Source organism: Labrus mixtus, chromosome 17, assembly GCF_963584025.1.
Source record: "Labrus mixtus chromosome 17, fLabMix1.1, whole genome shotgun sequence".
In the NCBI taxonomy this organism is placed as follows: Eukaryota; Metazoa; Chordata; class Actinopteri; order Labriformes; family Labridae; genus Labrus; species Labrus mixtus.
This window is the reverse complement of record NC_083628.1, coordinates 14,245,621-14,260,206: the sequence shown is the minus strand read 5'-3', so window position 1 is coordinate 14,260,206 and position 14,586 is coordinate 14,245,621. Positions and strand designations below refer to the sequence as shown.

The following is a 14,586-nucleotide window of genomic DNA, read 5'->3' as shown; positions in this document are numbered from 1 at the left end:
CACTGTCTTTGGGTTCATGAGGAGAGTCAGTCTTGACAGGGGTGGGGTCACTCCAGGAACGGCTGAAACTCTTCGATCTACGCTCAGCGAACACTAGTACAGGCGGGGGAGAGATAGTCACATACACACGCCGCACACACACTAAATTGGCCCCATTTTCCGTACACACTCACCACCTAGAACACAGAAGTGCAAAGGCGGATGCAGCTACAAGTGCACAAATATAGAGTACATACAATGCCATCCCTCCTCTGCACAAACATTGCCTGCATATTAAACCATCAAACGCACAAAACAGTTTGCCAACAATCATATACATCCCTTGAAAGTTTACTGCGGCTCATTTCAGCCCATAAAATCGGGGGTATTGATTCAAAACAACTTTTCTTGTTTCACAGATTTTCTGAGCTCTGAGAACTCTGATAACATCAGCCCTGCTTTGAACAGTAATTACAGCTTTGGAATATTTTTAGACTACTTGAAAGTGTTCGACACGGTTAATCAACAGTGTCCCTTACGGCACCAAATTCTTTGGTCCCTGTAGTTTGATGTGCTGACGGATCTGTGCTAATGCCTCGCTCTTCAATCTGCTGCTCATTCAACTTGTTCTCTTCATGTATAACGGTCCTTTCATTAGAGCAAAAGACACATCCATGAGGTCAACTTGACATTTTCCTTCATGATTAAAAGGACACTTCTTTCAAGGTTTCCTTTTAGAAATGTATTTTCTAATCAGATCAAAACATTTTGTCCTATTTAGTGATCTACCATCACAAATCTGTGATCATAACTTAAGCTCTGACATCTCTTAAGTCCCAGGCTTGATTAGGCCCAGTTTGACAGCTATATAAGTCACTTCACTTTGTAGTCAATAAACAGTGGAAGCCTTATCATGAGAAATGTCACTTCAGTCAGAAGTGACATTTTGGAGGATAATAAACTAGTTCCTGATAACACCAGAAGAAGTTTAAAGGTAAGGAGAGACTTTAACATGACTCTTATACAGCAGGCAACATTTTGGATTTTAATACAAGACAACATTGCAACAAATCTGCTAAGACTGATAATTTTCCTCTGCAATGATACGGTAGGTGACGTATACAGAAATCGATGGGTGCCCTTTGAACAGCCGTGCCACTCATTCAGGGTGCCGCTAGAGCAGGAACAATACAACATTTAAGATCAGAGTAATCCAATGCAACCCAGGAAATGATAAGCTCGATTTACAGATCTGTGGCTTTTAGGCTAAACTTTAAATCCAGTTAAACTGACAAAATGTTTTGCCATACTTACAGTTTTACTATCAATGTAGGATTTAATCATAGATTTTGATTGCATCTTTCTATTCCAAGAAATTGTAAGGTAAAGTTTTTCCATATTTTTAAGATGTAGAAAAATGTATTTCTTCAAGTCTGTTTTGATGTTTATCAGAACAATTGCATACGTTTTCGTTATGATAATGGTTACAAAACATATGCTCTGAAGTGTTTAAGAGCTTCTTCACATGAGTTCACAGAGTCAAAACTGAAGTGTCATGCAAGACAGCTGCATTTATAAAGATTCCATATTTACTCCTAGAAAGTTTCATAGAAGTCCCATGATTGATTAGGGAAGAACTATAGATTACTTATTTGTGGATCTTTTTGTTTTTTTACTAAATTCTATTTTAAAGTCAAAGTCAAAACACTAGACAAGCCAGTATAGAAAACCAGTGAAGCCACAAACTGCACTCACATTGCCATAGAAACAACAATACATCCAGAACAAAGAATATCTTTTTTTTTGGTCAAACAGATCTCCAGTGACACACACACACACACACACACACACACACACACACACACACACACACACACACACACACACACACACACACACACACACACACACTGGCACACACGCAGACACACACACACACACACACACACACACTTCCATCTTCATGAATCATCACTTTGCTTTTTGCGGTCGACAAACAAGTCTTTGTCTTCCAACTTTACAACCAACCAAACAAAACCCAAACAATTCAAAGTGATGCAACAGGAATAAAACAACTAGATACAATTATATACCCACATGCACACACACACACACACACACACACACACACACACACACACACACACACACACACACACACACACACACACACACACACACACACACACACACACACACACCAGACACACATACACACACACACACACATGCACAGACTCACATCGCTGGTGTCTCAGACACACACTCATGAATTTATAATCCCCAAGGAAATACACAAGAGCGTGACAAAATCTCAGCAAAGCAGCAGCATTTGTTACCACACTCATGCAAAAACGCAGCAGAAAACAAACAAACAAACAAACAAACAACAAAACAAACCCACTGATGATGGCGGGGTGGACAACATTACAGTCAATTTGAGTAAACATTTCAACCACACACACATATCTCTGACTCACTCTGTGCTTTAATCCTTCTGCTGCCCACCATCCGAAGATGCTTCCGGAAGTTCCTGTGGGTGGAGAATAAAAATCAAAGCAGAGGAGGGATAACAGAGGAGAGAGGGAGAACAAAAATGTAAAGAAAAGAGAGAAAAAAGGGGAGGGGTGGGCGGGAAATAACAAAACAAGGAAAGACAGGAAGAGGAAAGTTTAGTGTCAAGCTTTTATTTCTAACAAAAGAGACCTTAAGAGTTAAATATACTTTCAAAACATGTTCCACAGGTACAGTGTGGGCTTAATGTACCACCAAAATACCTTTTCTATATTGAGTACATTCAGGGGAACCCAGGAGATCCATTCACGTAACAACAGCCAAAAGGAAAATCCCAATTTAGTGTGTTGTAGGTTTTGATCTACTCCTCTTAGCTGCTTCCAAGGCGAGGATGATGCATCAGAGGGAGTTCATGTTTGCCTAACTGGTGCTTAATAGGGATTTTTGTGTTTCTTTACTCATTTCCAGGCAGATGATTTGGGGCTGTAAAAGCTGTGCATGTTCAGATAGCTACTGTAGAAGAACTGACTACGCATGAGCCAAAAGGTTCAATATGAACTTATAGAGACTTATTAAGGACTTATGATTGGTCATTATCAAAGAAAATGGTGTAAACAAAGATGTACTGAGCATTCTGTGGAAACTGTAACATGTTATAAGTCATCTAGCTCAGTTTTTTTCAACTGGATATCCTCAGGACCCACCACCATTACCTTACAAAGAAATCGCGACCCAAATGTCTCACATTTTTCAATCAATTGAATTAATTTTATGAAAAATGGTACAGTTTGGACCTCAGGCGGTACAAAACAACTGACAGAACAAAGAGAAATGAACAAAACAAACACATTGAAAAAGCTCTTCTTAGACCTTTTGACACAATTTTTAACCACTGATCTAGCTCTATTAAATTCTGGACAATGCTCATAAAAAATGGCAATAACATTTTGCCAGTAATGAAAAGAGTCAAACTTGGATGCCCTTTCCTGTTGGTTGTGTTGTCTGCTGCTCCAAATATAAATTTCATTGTAATAAGAAGAACTCAAAAGTTAATCAAATAGTGATCCACTACCCCATATATTTCTTTCCTGGTATCAGCATCAGTTTTAGATTTGTATTCATTTATGTATTTGTTTCTATCACAGTATAAATGATGAATGAAGTTTTGATGATTTAGAATATGAAGCTAGTGAGAAAGAAACGGCAGAGATTATTACTGTATTTTCCAGCACTTTCAAAGTCACACAGTGGTGTGACAGAAGCAGTGCACTTCAGTTATTCTCTCCCTTGAAGGCTTTATTTTGAGATTCATCTCATTGCATTGTTTGTGACTGCATCACTTCCATATTCACATAGGCTCCCCGCATCTGTCAGAATGTGCAGCTGCTGACCCTGAACATCCCAAATCTCCATATTTATACTGTCCGGTTAAGTGCATTCGGTTGAACTATAACACTGCATTAATGGTGTCTTTCCCTTAAGAGCACAGCACATAAATCAGATTTGTCAACACACAGTGCATTATACTGTATACCTGTTTGTATAGGTCAGGTTTCATTTAATATTGTTGCATGATAAACAAAACAAATGTTGCATCCTTGCTTTTACCCTGGTTGCACAAAGCAGGCTGTTTTTATTTTCATTAATTCAAATTTAGTTCTAAAGTATCTTGACTACTGCATCTCATTGAGGCTAATCATGGGCTAATGATGCTCTATACAAAAATATTGCCTGTCTACATCTGTATTCATCAGGAGACCCACTGTGGGGTCAGCCTTGTGGTATAGATTGTCTTTATGCAAATGTGAGCATCCTTTTACTCACATACATACACTTTTATTACCCTGGAATGTACACTGACAAATATAAACCTAGAGAATAAACTAAGCCTATTTATTCAAAGAGAAAAACACTACATATGTTATTTATGTTCAGCCAAGGTTCTTTCTATTCTGAAAGCATGATAGTAATAGCTATAGATCTTCTCATGCTAATGTGAGCTACCTTAATTATCATATATGTTACTTCACACTAACAAATTGAGAAAACAAGTTTATTTAAGAGATCAACTATAAGTTGATGTTTCAAAAACTATAAGTCCAGTTTTTATTTCACTCTAAAAAAGGAAACGTGTTTTAACTAACTAGCTAGGCTACAAGGATGTTTACGCTATTGTCTTTCTTAAAGCAAGATAGTTAATGTTATAGATTATCTTTCTGCTATTGTGAGCAGCCTTTTTTTCACATATGTTATTCACCTGGAACATACACACATGTTTACACCTCAAAAATAATGTAAAATGTCAAAGATAATCATCTGAACATTTTGGTTTTCAACACCTGTTGAAATAGTTTGCGTTCAGCAAAATAGTAACCTTATTGGGATGAATCTTATTAAGCAGCCATTCTTCACACACATACAATTGAATTAACCGTAAACGACAATGACGTCTATAAACCTAGAAATTAAAGTTTTCAAGCTGTCTTGTCTCATTATGTTTTATTTATTTCCAAACTCTAAAGTTAGCGTACTAGCTAGATGTTTAGTTTGTCTTTCAACCTGTCAGTATTTGGTATAAAATGTCTTTTTCCTAAAATGAGCCTTATATTCACATTCAACCAACACTTACAGATGTATAGGCTATTAGATATGTTTAAAGATAAAAACACTGCACATTTTTAAAAGTTAAGGAATATGTATTAGCTTATTAGCTAAGCTGCCGTATGTTTGGGTAGCCTGTTCCTTTTCATGCATGGTATAGCTCTGTATAATGCTAACCTAAGAAACCTTTATTCACTTAAGTTTAACCGTAAAGTAGCAGACATATTTATGAACCTACAAAATATGGTATTTGTTCAAAGGTAAATAAAATAAAAGTATTTACATTGATGTTGCTTCATTTTTTTAACTGTATGTAAACAAAAATGTTCAAGCTAACATGCTACATTTCAAATTTTGACTTTTTCAATTATGCAAGGTTTTTCACTATTTGTGATAGCCTCCTAAAAGTCAACAAGGGATATAATGTCTCCTAGCAACAATTAAATGTGCTGACAGGACAATATCTCTGTCTTTGAGTAAGTGCATAAAGGCTCTACTTTACCATGCTCCTCTTAAAATCCATTTAGTGTCTTAAGTAACAACAAAGCAGCATGGTTAGAGTAGTTTTTCTCTGTGACTTTCTGTCTTGAGTCTGACATGATGTTCTATGCAAGAGCCCCAGATAAACACTCTTTTATCTCTCTGCCTCCCTCTCTCCCATGTCGCATCCACACAGAAAACCAAGATAGCGGTAAACACTCATGATTAATGATCTCACCATGTGCTCTATGTGTGTGTGTGTGTGTATGTGTGAAAGTGTGTGTGTTTGTGTCTGATGTGTATGTGCGTAATGTGTGTGTGCGTGATGTGTGTGTGTGCATCAGCTCCATATATATCTAGTGCTGGAGAAGCACATTTAAATAGAGCAACATAAAAGGAGAGAGAAAAAGTATTTGGAGTCGCTCTGTCCTCGCTTCACCTCCATTAAAATGTCAGCAGAACAGAAGTTAACCTGCAACATCAAACAATGAACATCAATGCTTATTTAATAAGCAACAGACATCTCCCCATGTGATCTGAAGAGAAGCAAGTAGAACTTACTATTAATGCTACATCCCTGTTACTCTTTCCTTTGATAGAAAGATCTTACACAAAGAGTCACCCTAACATGTTTCACCCTGAATGCCCTGCTTAAACCTCAGCTGCCCACGGTGATTATGTGTACAGACAGATAATGAGATTTAAAAAGAAAGAGAGAAAAAGTTAGAGAAACCATGCACCTCCACTTTCAGTTAAAAACAATATGTCCGCCTTCCCTTTTGCCGTTCTTTTTGTATCTCACTGTAACTCTCTGTTTCTCATTATAACTATTTTTCAATTTGCCTGTTTCATGTATGTCATAATAAAATGTCGTAATAGTGTTGATCCACAAGGTAACCAGCAACAAGAACTCTCTAAATGTGACATAAAAGTACACTTTGTGTCAACTACATCTGACCGCTTCATGTTTGATATGGATTTTCTTTTTTTTTTAGTGATGATGGTTTCAAAACCTACAGGCTGAGTGCTAATATATCCTCCTCAGAGCAAAGAAGACACAGTGTCCCTAAAACTATTTTTCAACAATTTCCCCCAATGTTCAAATCCCTCATTTTGATGAAATTACACAATTTTAATGTGCTAACGCTGATGCATGACACTGAGATGTCAAAGGATTTGAGATGTACTGCATGGTGCCACATTCACCATCTGCCTCGTGTGACAGAGCATCTGGGTCTGAGTGGGACGCTTTCTGAACTTGTTACTGATGTCATTACTCCTCTAAGGGTTACAGATTCACTTTTCAATAGTGTTGAAATGTTACTTTCCCATATAAACTAGATTAAGCTCTTAAACTGTTACACTTTTTGTTTCTAGATATTTATTATTTATGGTGGAAAGTTGCAATAACAATTCACCTTTTAGTCTGTTTTTTAAAGTTGCAGTTGAATCCTGCATTTCCCCTTAAATCCATCTTTTAAAGCTTGTAACAAAACCATTCTTACAGATCAGATATCATCAGTACAGTTAATCCACATCTTCTAAAAAATAATGCATAATAATCTTTATTTATCAAAACTTTCTTTTTTTTTTTTTTTTTTTACCATCCAGACATTATGCAGAGCTTTTGATCTTTTCAGTTTTGTCTGAGGAAAATCCAATCCACTGTTGCAGTACTGATCTGGACTGGAAATATGGGCAATATTAGCAGAGCACCAGTAAGCAGATCCTTTTTTTAAAGCTGCTGACATCAACACACCTTCTTGAATTGCGTTGTGACTCTTAGGCTCAGTCAGATTAGACACGGCTGTAAAGAAGAGACAACGTAGTTGTAGCCGGAAACGAGCGCGAACAGCGCTCAAGCAAAGCACACCCCGGCAGGGGCAGCGTACCTCTGGATGACTTCTGCTGAATCCTGCTCCCTCTCTCTCCTCTTTCTCTGCACAAATCCCCGGAAAGCCCTGCCAGGATGTGGCACAGTATTAAAGGGATGAGAGAGAGGGAGAATGCTGGAAGAGCAAGGGGTGGATAGTGTGGGGAGGCTGATGCCAGGGCATTTAGCTGCAGGGTTTATTTGGCTGTGAAAGGAAGGCTGTTGTAGGGAGGCAGCAGCTAGCTTTGAATATAAAGACCTGATATCAAATCACATCCTCAGCTTAAAGCGTATTTCCTTTTCATAGCTGCAACAAATGTGTCTGCATGTGAATTAAGCCCTCTGCCAATATCGACAATGATCTTGTGACCTCATATGTCTTATGAGGTGTCAGCATGAGATATAATTCCTTAACAAGTGGTTTGTTTTGGGGGAATTCTGCCATTTTTGTCATTCACGGAAAGAGTTAAAGACTATTTTCTTTATCATTTATCAACAGTTTAAAGATATGGTGAGATTTTGTTTTTACATTTTCCTCATTTAGCTCCTGGACGTAATTGGCTTCAAGTAGCAACTCCAATTAAAGTGCACATTCTGAAGCGTCAGTACAATGCTGATTTTTCATGTGTTAAAGTTTTTTGTGTTGAAGCTGCACTGTGCCATTGTACTAATGAATAAGACAGTAAAGTTGTTGTAGGCTTACGTGCCTCTTAATTTGGTTGTCTTGAAACTTTCAAAAATGCTCTAGCTCACAAAGAAGAGTGATACCAATGTGCTCAGTTTGGACTTTTATGTGTCAAAGTACAAACATGGTGTGAAATGCATCACTGTCAATGTGTGATTTTGCTTTCAACAGCCTTAATTGTCCTTAAACAGGAAAGATGCCATCTTGCAATCCTGTGAAACTGATGAACATTTGTCAATAGCAAATACAGAGCCAGAGACAAAGCATCTCCAACAAAGCTTAACATAATTGAGTTTGTGTGTGCAATTCGTAAGTTGTGGAAAGTGGCTTGTCAAATTCCCCCCTAAAACAAAAAGTCATTTTAAAGGGTAAGGCTGCTATATTTTGTAATTTTCTTGTTGTCAACAAATCCCATAAAAGTGTTGCTAGCTTATCCATGTCAATGAGTCCCGTCTTCCCGTCCAGTCTGATGCACTTAGCCTTAAGCCTGTAGTAAAAACTTTGTGTTGTCACCATATATGTTCAAAAGCAGTGACAAGCTTTGTGAACAAGGTAAACACTTAAAGACACAATGGATCATAATGTTACCATCATCTTTTTGCTGCTCTCCTGACAATGACTTTATCCTAAAAGCACTGTTCAGCGGGAGTACAACCATGGACCTAAGACCTCCAAAAGGTCTGCAAAACAGACAGTCGACCTAAAACTCTGTAAATATCACCCTTTGTACTGTAATTCCTTTTTTTTTTTTTTTTTTACTGATGATGATGTGCAAGCTGGCATAGCAATTAAAGTGCACTGGCACCATTTGGAGCCCATTATCAATTCCTTTTTAATAAAAACCCATTGTATAGCCTCGTAAACATATGGCTGAGGGCTTGTTATCCAGTTAGAAATAAAAGCAGTCATTGGGCTTTGGCTACACTGTACGTTCCAGTAGGATGAACTCATCATTTTATTGGTTTTGGCCTTTTCATGGGATTTGTTGATGAAACAAAAATATATCCTTTCACTAGTTTTATTCTTTTAACTACTGTAAGAGCTCTACATTTGATTTAAGCTAGCAGCTAGATGTTAGCATGTGTCAACTTGTAAATAACTAGAAAGTATTGCAACAGCTTTGGTTAGTCAGGTTTAGTTAGTGAAGGTGTGGTGAGAGCTGGGGTTGTGCAGTATGAAATGTCAAGGCTTGGCTCAGTTTACAGATGAGAATGTTTTTGCTAAACCTTCTTCTCAGCTAGCCTACAGGGATCCTTTGGGCTAACCTGCTATTTATCTAACCAGGTTTTGTGTGACTTATTTAGTTAGGTGAAAAAGGGCTTCTTTTGAATACAACTGGTTCAACAGTTTGACTAGAATTCATTTGAGATCAAATATAAGTGCACTATGATTTTTGTTCAAATTGTCACCGTCAGTTCCAAACACGTGTAATGATCGGCCAGCACAGATTCTGTTCTGGGGAAGACTGTGGCGCAGGATTAATGTACTAACATGACAGCCACAAAGAACTTGAACTGCCAAACTCTATCTGTTGCTGTGGTCTCATTTGTGTGTGTGCCAAACTGACAGAGCTGCTGGGTGGATGTTAGCTAACAGGGTTGAGGTCAGCCAACAAAAAGGCGGACATTTTTCTGACCTGTGCTTGGCAAGCATACTCATCTGCAGTGGATTACACTGGACTTTATCTCTGCTGTTGCTTGAAAGTCCTCTAACTCAATTTATTCCCCTTTGACTGCTTTTACATTAATTAAAGACATTATTCGTCCTGAATAGGTTTCTTTTTTGCCAGATAATCCATAAATGTAAATAAGATGATGACTGATGATTCTTAGTGTTTAGATGTGTGCTGTCTTTGTTAGTAAGGCCAGAAACGGACAATCCCACCAGAGGCCTGACCCGGCCCGAGAATGAAGGTTAAATGGTGGACGTCAGAGTTAAGGAGGAGGAACTAGGAACAAGGAGTAGCCAGCTAATAAAAATAGCAAGCAGGAAGGGAAGTATACTTACGAAATCCTGAGTGTCCAATGTTGAATTAGCACAAATGAAGAGAGGAGAGAGGGAGAAAAAAACAGGTGAGGACTCAGTGAAAACCCCCACAAAAAAAACAGAGGAAAAACTGGCATAGGCGAAATGAACAGACAAAAAAGAGTGTGCCATTGTTGACCTCCACGAGTAAAAAGTAAACTCGCAATTCAACATGATTGCTACAAGTTTGTGATTATTTAAGGGACCAAATGATGAGTCTGACTTTGTGTTCTGAACATGTTCTTAACACAAATCTAATGAGGACAAGATGTCAAAGGCTTCAAGAAACTGCCAAGGAAACATTGACAGAGAAGCTTCTAGAGATTTTACATTTTGATATGAAGAGGTTGTCATATCTTATAAGGCTGCAGGACACTTGAAGACAGAATGTAGGCTTGCTATCATGCTCACACATATGCGTCAAAGTTTTCAGAGTCACACAGACCAACATACTTTAGCTGCTTTAATTCTACCTCAAACAAGTGCCCCTCTTTTCTAACTTAAAAGTTGCTGTTAAGGCCAATCATTTTCAAATAACATCTCAAACATTTGTTGGAGGAATTGCCTTGAAATGTAACTATAGACATTCATGATGCTAAGAGGATGACTCTTGTTGACTTTGTTGTCACCCTGAGTGTTCTAGTCTAGTTCATATTTGTGGTTCTGACTGAAATGTCTCAACAACTGTTTGATTGTGGGCCATGCAATTTAGCACAGAACATTCATGGCAAATACATTCAAATATCCTTTTGGCTATCCTACAACTTTCCTTTCTAGCCACAATCATGTGAAATGCTTCTCATACATTCAATACATGAATTGCTTTAATTTGTACTAGTATCTTCAAAACTTAGACAATTCTATAACAGCCTCATCTTTACTTAAAGTTAAGTGCTATTTCAATTAGCAAATGTTAGCATGTGAGCAAAGCAAACTAAAATGGTTTACAGTAAAAATTACAACTGCTGAATAGCAGCTTTTTATTTGTGACCATGTTAGCATGTTAATGTGAGCACTTAGCAAATAGCGGCCTCTTAGCTTTGTAGTTCCAACTATTTTAGCATGCTGATGTGAGCATTTAGCTTTCAAGCACAGCTTTAATCCAATTAAAAATGATGAGTGTCAAGCAGCTGCTCCTGCAGTATGGCTGTGGAGTCTTAGGCTTCTTTACCTTGATTTGTTGTACACAAAAGTTACATTGGAGTCTGTCAGAATGCCAGGTCAAAAGATTCTTAAAGCCTAGCTCAACAATTTACAACCTTATTTAAATAGCTTGTTGATAGAAAATAATTGAGAATTGGATCATGTGTTTCTGTTGAGCAACAGTAAAATTGTTAAATAGACATTGAAAAGCGCCAACAAGTTCAAATAATCTAACTTGGACAAAAATAAAAGATTGACAAAATGTTCACTATGATGGATTGTTCACCTTGAGCAAGCTTTAAAGGTCTGCTAGCTGAGTTTATAGATTACTGAAATGAAAATCAATGGCAGCTTGGGGGACAGGAAATCAATCTTTAAACATATAGCATGCTTTGGACAACTGTTTGTGGTGATGGTATGTATGCAATTTGTAGTTAATGACATAAAGCACCTAAGTACTGTATGTTTAAGCACACTGGACATTTCAGACAGAACATCCACCATAAATATGACACGTCACATGCACGGTTCATGTGTGATTGAAGACTCAACACTCACGCCTGCATGGTCGTTGTGGCAGTTTGAAAGCTGAACATGTTTTCCTTGGGGAACCAGTTAGTGTCCTCTGCAATAAGAGAGAAGGATAATGATTTCAAGGTTAAGTGGAAAAAAAAAAATTGAAGAAATATCTTTGTATATATAAAAGCAAAACAAACGGTAATAAATATATTGGAAATATGAAAGCACAAATCAGCGACAGCAACCGCACTTCACAGTCCACAACTCCACAAATGGAGAGAGGGAGAAACACAGAAGGAGACAGCAGAGGAGTGACACGGGGAGACGAAGAGGCAGAAATACAGACCACCATGTCACATCCAACATCAAACCCTCACCCCACCAGACCTGAGAAGAAATAGATTTGAAATTGTGTTGAAACAGTAGCCTTCTGTAGGTTAAACCAAACGGCTGTTTCAATAGATTTCATGTAAACCTACATCTAACCTTGGACCGGTTAATACAACTGTTTATACTGTTAAATGACTTAATATTGACCTTTATAAAAACCTAAAATAAACATTTAAGTTTAGTTATTTCATAAAAAAGTATCTCACTAAAGGGTGTGTGATTTATAGCCTTTTGCCATTGAAGTTATCTTATAGAGGCTCAAAAATACAACCAGTCCTCATATCTAATTTAACTGTCACACAAACTACACTTTCAACCATATTAAAAAAACGCAAGCGGCCATTGTCTGATGTCATACTCAGGTATAGAAGCTGAATTGCTCTTTTGATGTTGATGTCATACTGCTGGCATACTGTGTTTCATGTAGCAAGTTGTATACATTTATGGTGTTTGACAATCATTATCATTCATTATCTCTCAATTGTTCGGCAATTAAAAAAAACCCAAAATAAACAGAGAAAATCAAGCCCTAAACCAAGCATATAATAACATATTTGATAGCCCATTAGCTACTGTTAGATCACAGCTAATGTCATTGATCAACCAAAGCTCTTCCCTTATTATGTTTGCATTGCTTTTTTCTTGAAATGAATCAAATACTATTTAATCTCTGGTCAGGTACCAAACACCGCCAATTCCAGCCACAGGGCTCGTCATGAACAAACCCTCCCGTACGTGTTTGGACCTCAGCGCATCTCCCTTTCTCTGTGTTCTCCGCCCTCTCACCTCTCTCCAGCCCAGTCATCCGGTCCACACTCCACATCCGTTCTAGGCGTCGGTGCTGCTTGCCTGCCTCTCGGGACGTGCTCTCTAGATCCAAGGAGCCCTGGCTCCTCGAGGGGGCGCCACCGCATGAGTCACAGGCCAGCCCGCTGCACTCAGCCTCTCCTTTTCCACCTTCACCCCAGCTGCGGATGTTGTGGGCGCTGACAGAGGTCTGCAGCGGGGGTTGAGACAGGTGATGGTGGTGATGGTGTGATACATGATGGTGGGATCCAGAAATATTTAAAGATTGCTGCTGCTGCTGTTGGTTGCTACTGCTGCTTCCACTTGCCCCTCCACTGCTAGAGGGGGTGTTGGGGCCCAATATGCCGCCGTGATGGTGGTGGTTCCCATGGTGGTTGCCATGATGATGACTCCCGCTGCTGCTGCTGGTGCCACGGCCGCTGCTGGCATGGTGGTGCTGGGTTGGCGATGATGAGGTGGAAGAAGGGGAAGTGGAGGGCTGGACCAAGCCACCTTTGGATCCCAGCCTGCCACTCCCCGACTTCTCCTTTAGGACGTCCAGTTCTAGGCTCTCCTTGCTGCCCCGGTTGCTGCTCATCAGCATACCACGCTGGGTGGTGATGGTGTAGACACGGGCCGGCTGCAGGGTGCACTCAACACTCTTTTGCTGGTCCTCCTCGGCTGAGAAGCTGCGCTCGAGGGAAAGACGTGCTGGCTTGGTTGAGATGGTGATGGAAGGGGGAGGTGCCTGGAGTAAGCCCAGCGGGGGCTTCACCGGGCTTGGCTCGTTGTTGTTCTCACAGCCCTTGGTGTTGTTAGAGGTAGGATGGAGGTGGTTGTTGTTTGGGCCAATCTTGTCACTTGGTGACTCCGGGTCGGGACCCACCAACGTTTCGCACAGAAGATGGGCTAGTATGACAGCAAAAAGACAAATGTTAGTGTTAAACACGGAGACCAGGATGCTAAAGAGAAAGAACAAACGGGGAAGAGTAAAGCTGAGAATGAAACAGATAGGCCTAATAATAGTCTTTCTTTGGTTATTAGCTGTTATACACTAATGATCGCTACGTGGCATTTCAGCAGAGGATGAGGTGAAGCAGGTGTAGGGAGGCTTAAGGACCACAAAGGAATTAGCAGAGCAGGATAGAGGGATGGACTGAGACGCTGACCTGATCCGTTTCGGTTTTCAGGGTGTGTGTGGGACAGGTACTCTCCAAATGCTCTCGCTGCTCTGTAGGAACATACACACACACACACACACATGAAACACATAAAGACATTAATTCATGGTTGGACAAGAGGAAGTGAGGGAGGGAGGAGAGAAAATGGAAGGGGAGAGAAAAGAGCAGGGCAAGGGAATTGTAAATTATAGAGCTAATTGCCTTCTTTGTGGGCTTGTGCCACCCACAGATTAAGATGCAGCTGTTTTATCTCCGCACTTCAGGCAGCCTCAGACTCAAAGAGGGGCTGAGTATGAGACAGCCAGAGGAGATAGAGGGTAGGAATGCTTTGACTTAATCTCTTAAAATGACCTCAGTTTTTGTTGGTAGACGTCATTGCAGCTGTAAGAACACAAGTGTGTTTGTCTTCT

At 39.4% G+C, this 14,586-nt stretch overlaps 1 protein-coding gene across 1 annotated transcript in view; it reads right to left on the bottom strand.

Moving 5' to 3' along the window:
• nsmfa (NMDA receptor synaptonuclear signaling and neuronal migration factor a) overlaps nucleotides 1-14,586 on the bottom strand; it is a 49,218-nt gene that overhangs the window by 18,927 nt on the left and 15,705 nt on the right. The window contains 5 exon segments of the mRNA XM_061061472.1: nucleotides 4-93; nucleotides 2,460-2,512; nucleotides 11,853-11,925; nucleotides 12,996-13,904; nucleotides 14,165-14,226. Coding sequence (XP_060917455.1) covers nucleotides 4-93; nucleotides 2,460-2,512; nucleotides 11,853-11,925; nucleotides 12,996-13,904; nucleotides 14,165-14,226 — 1,187 coding nt within the window.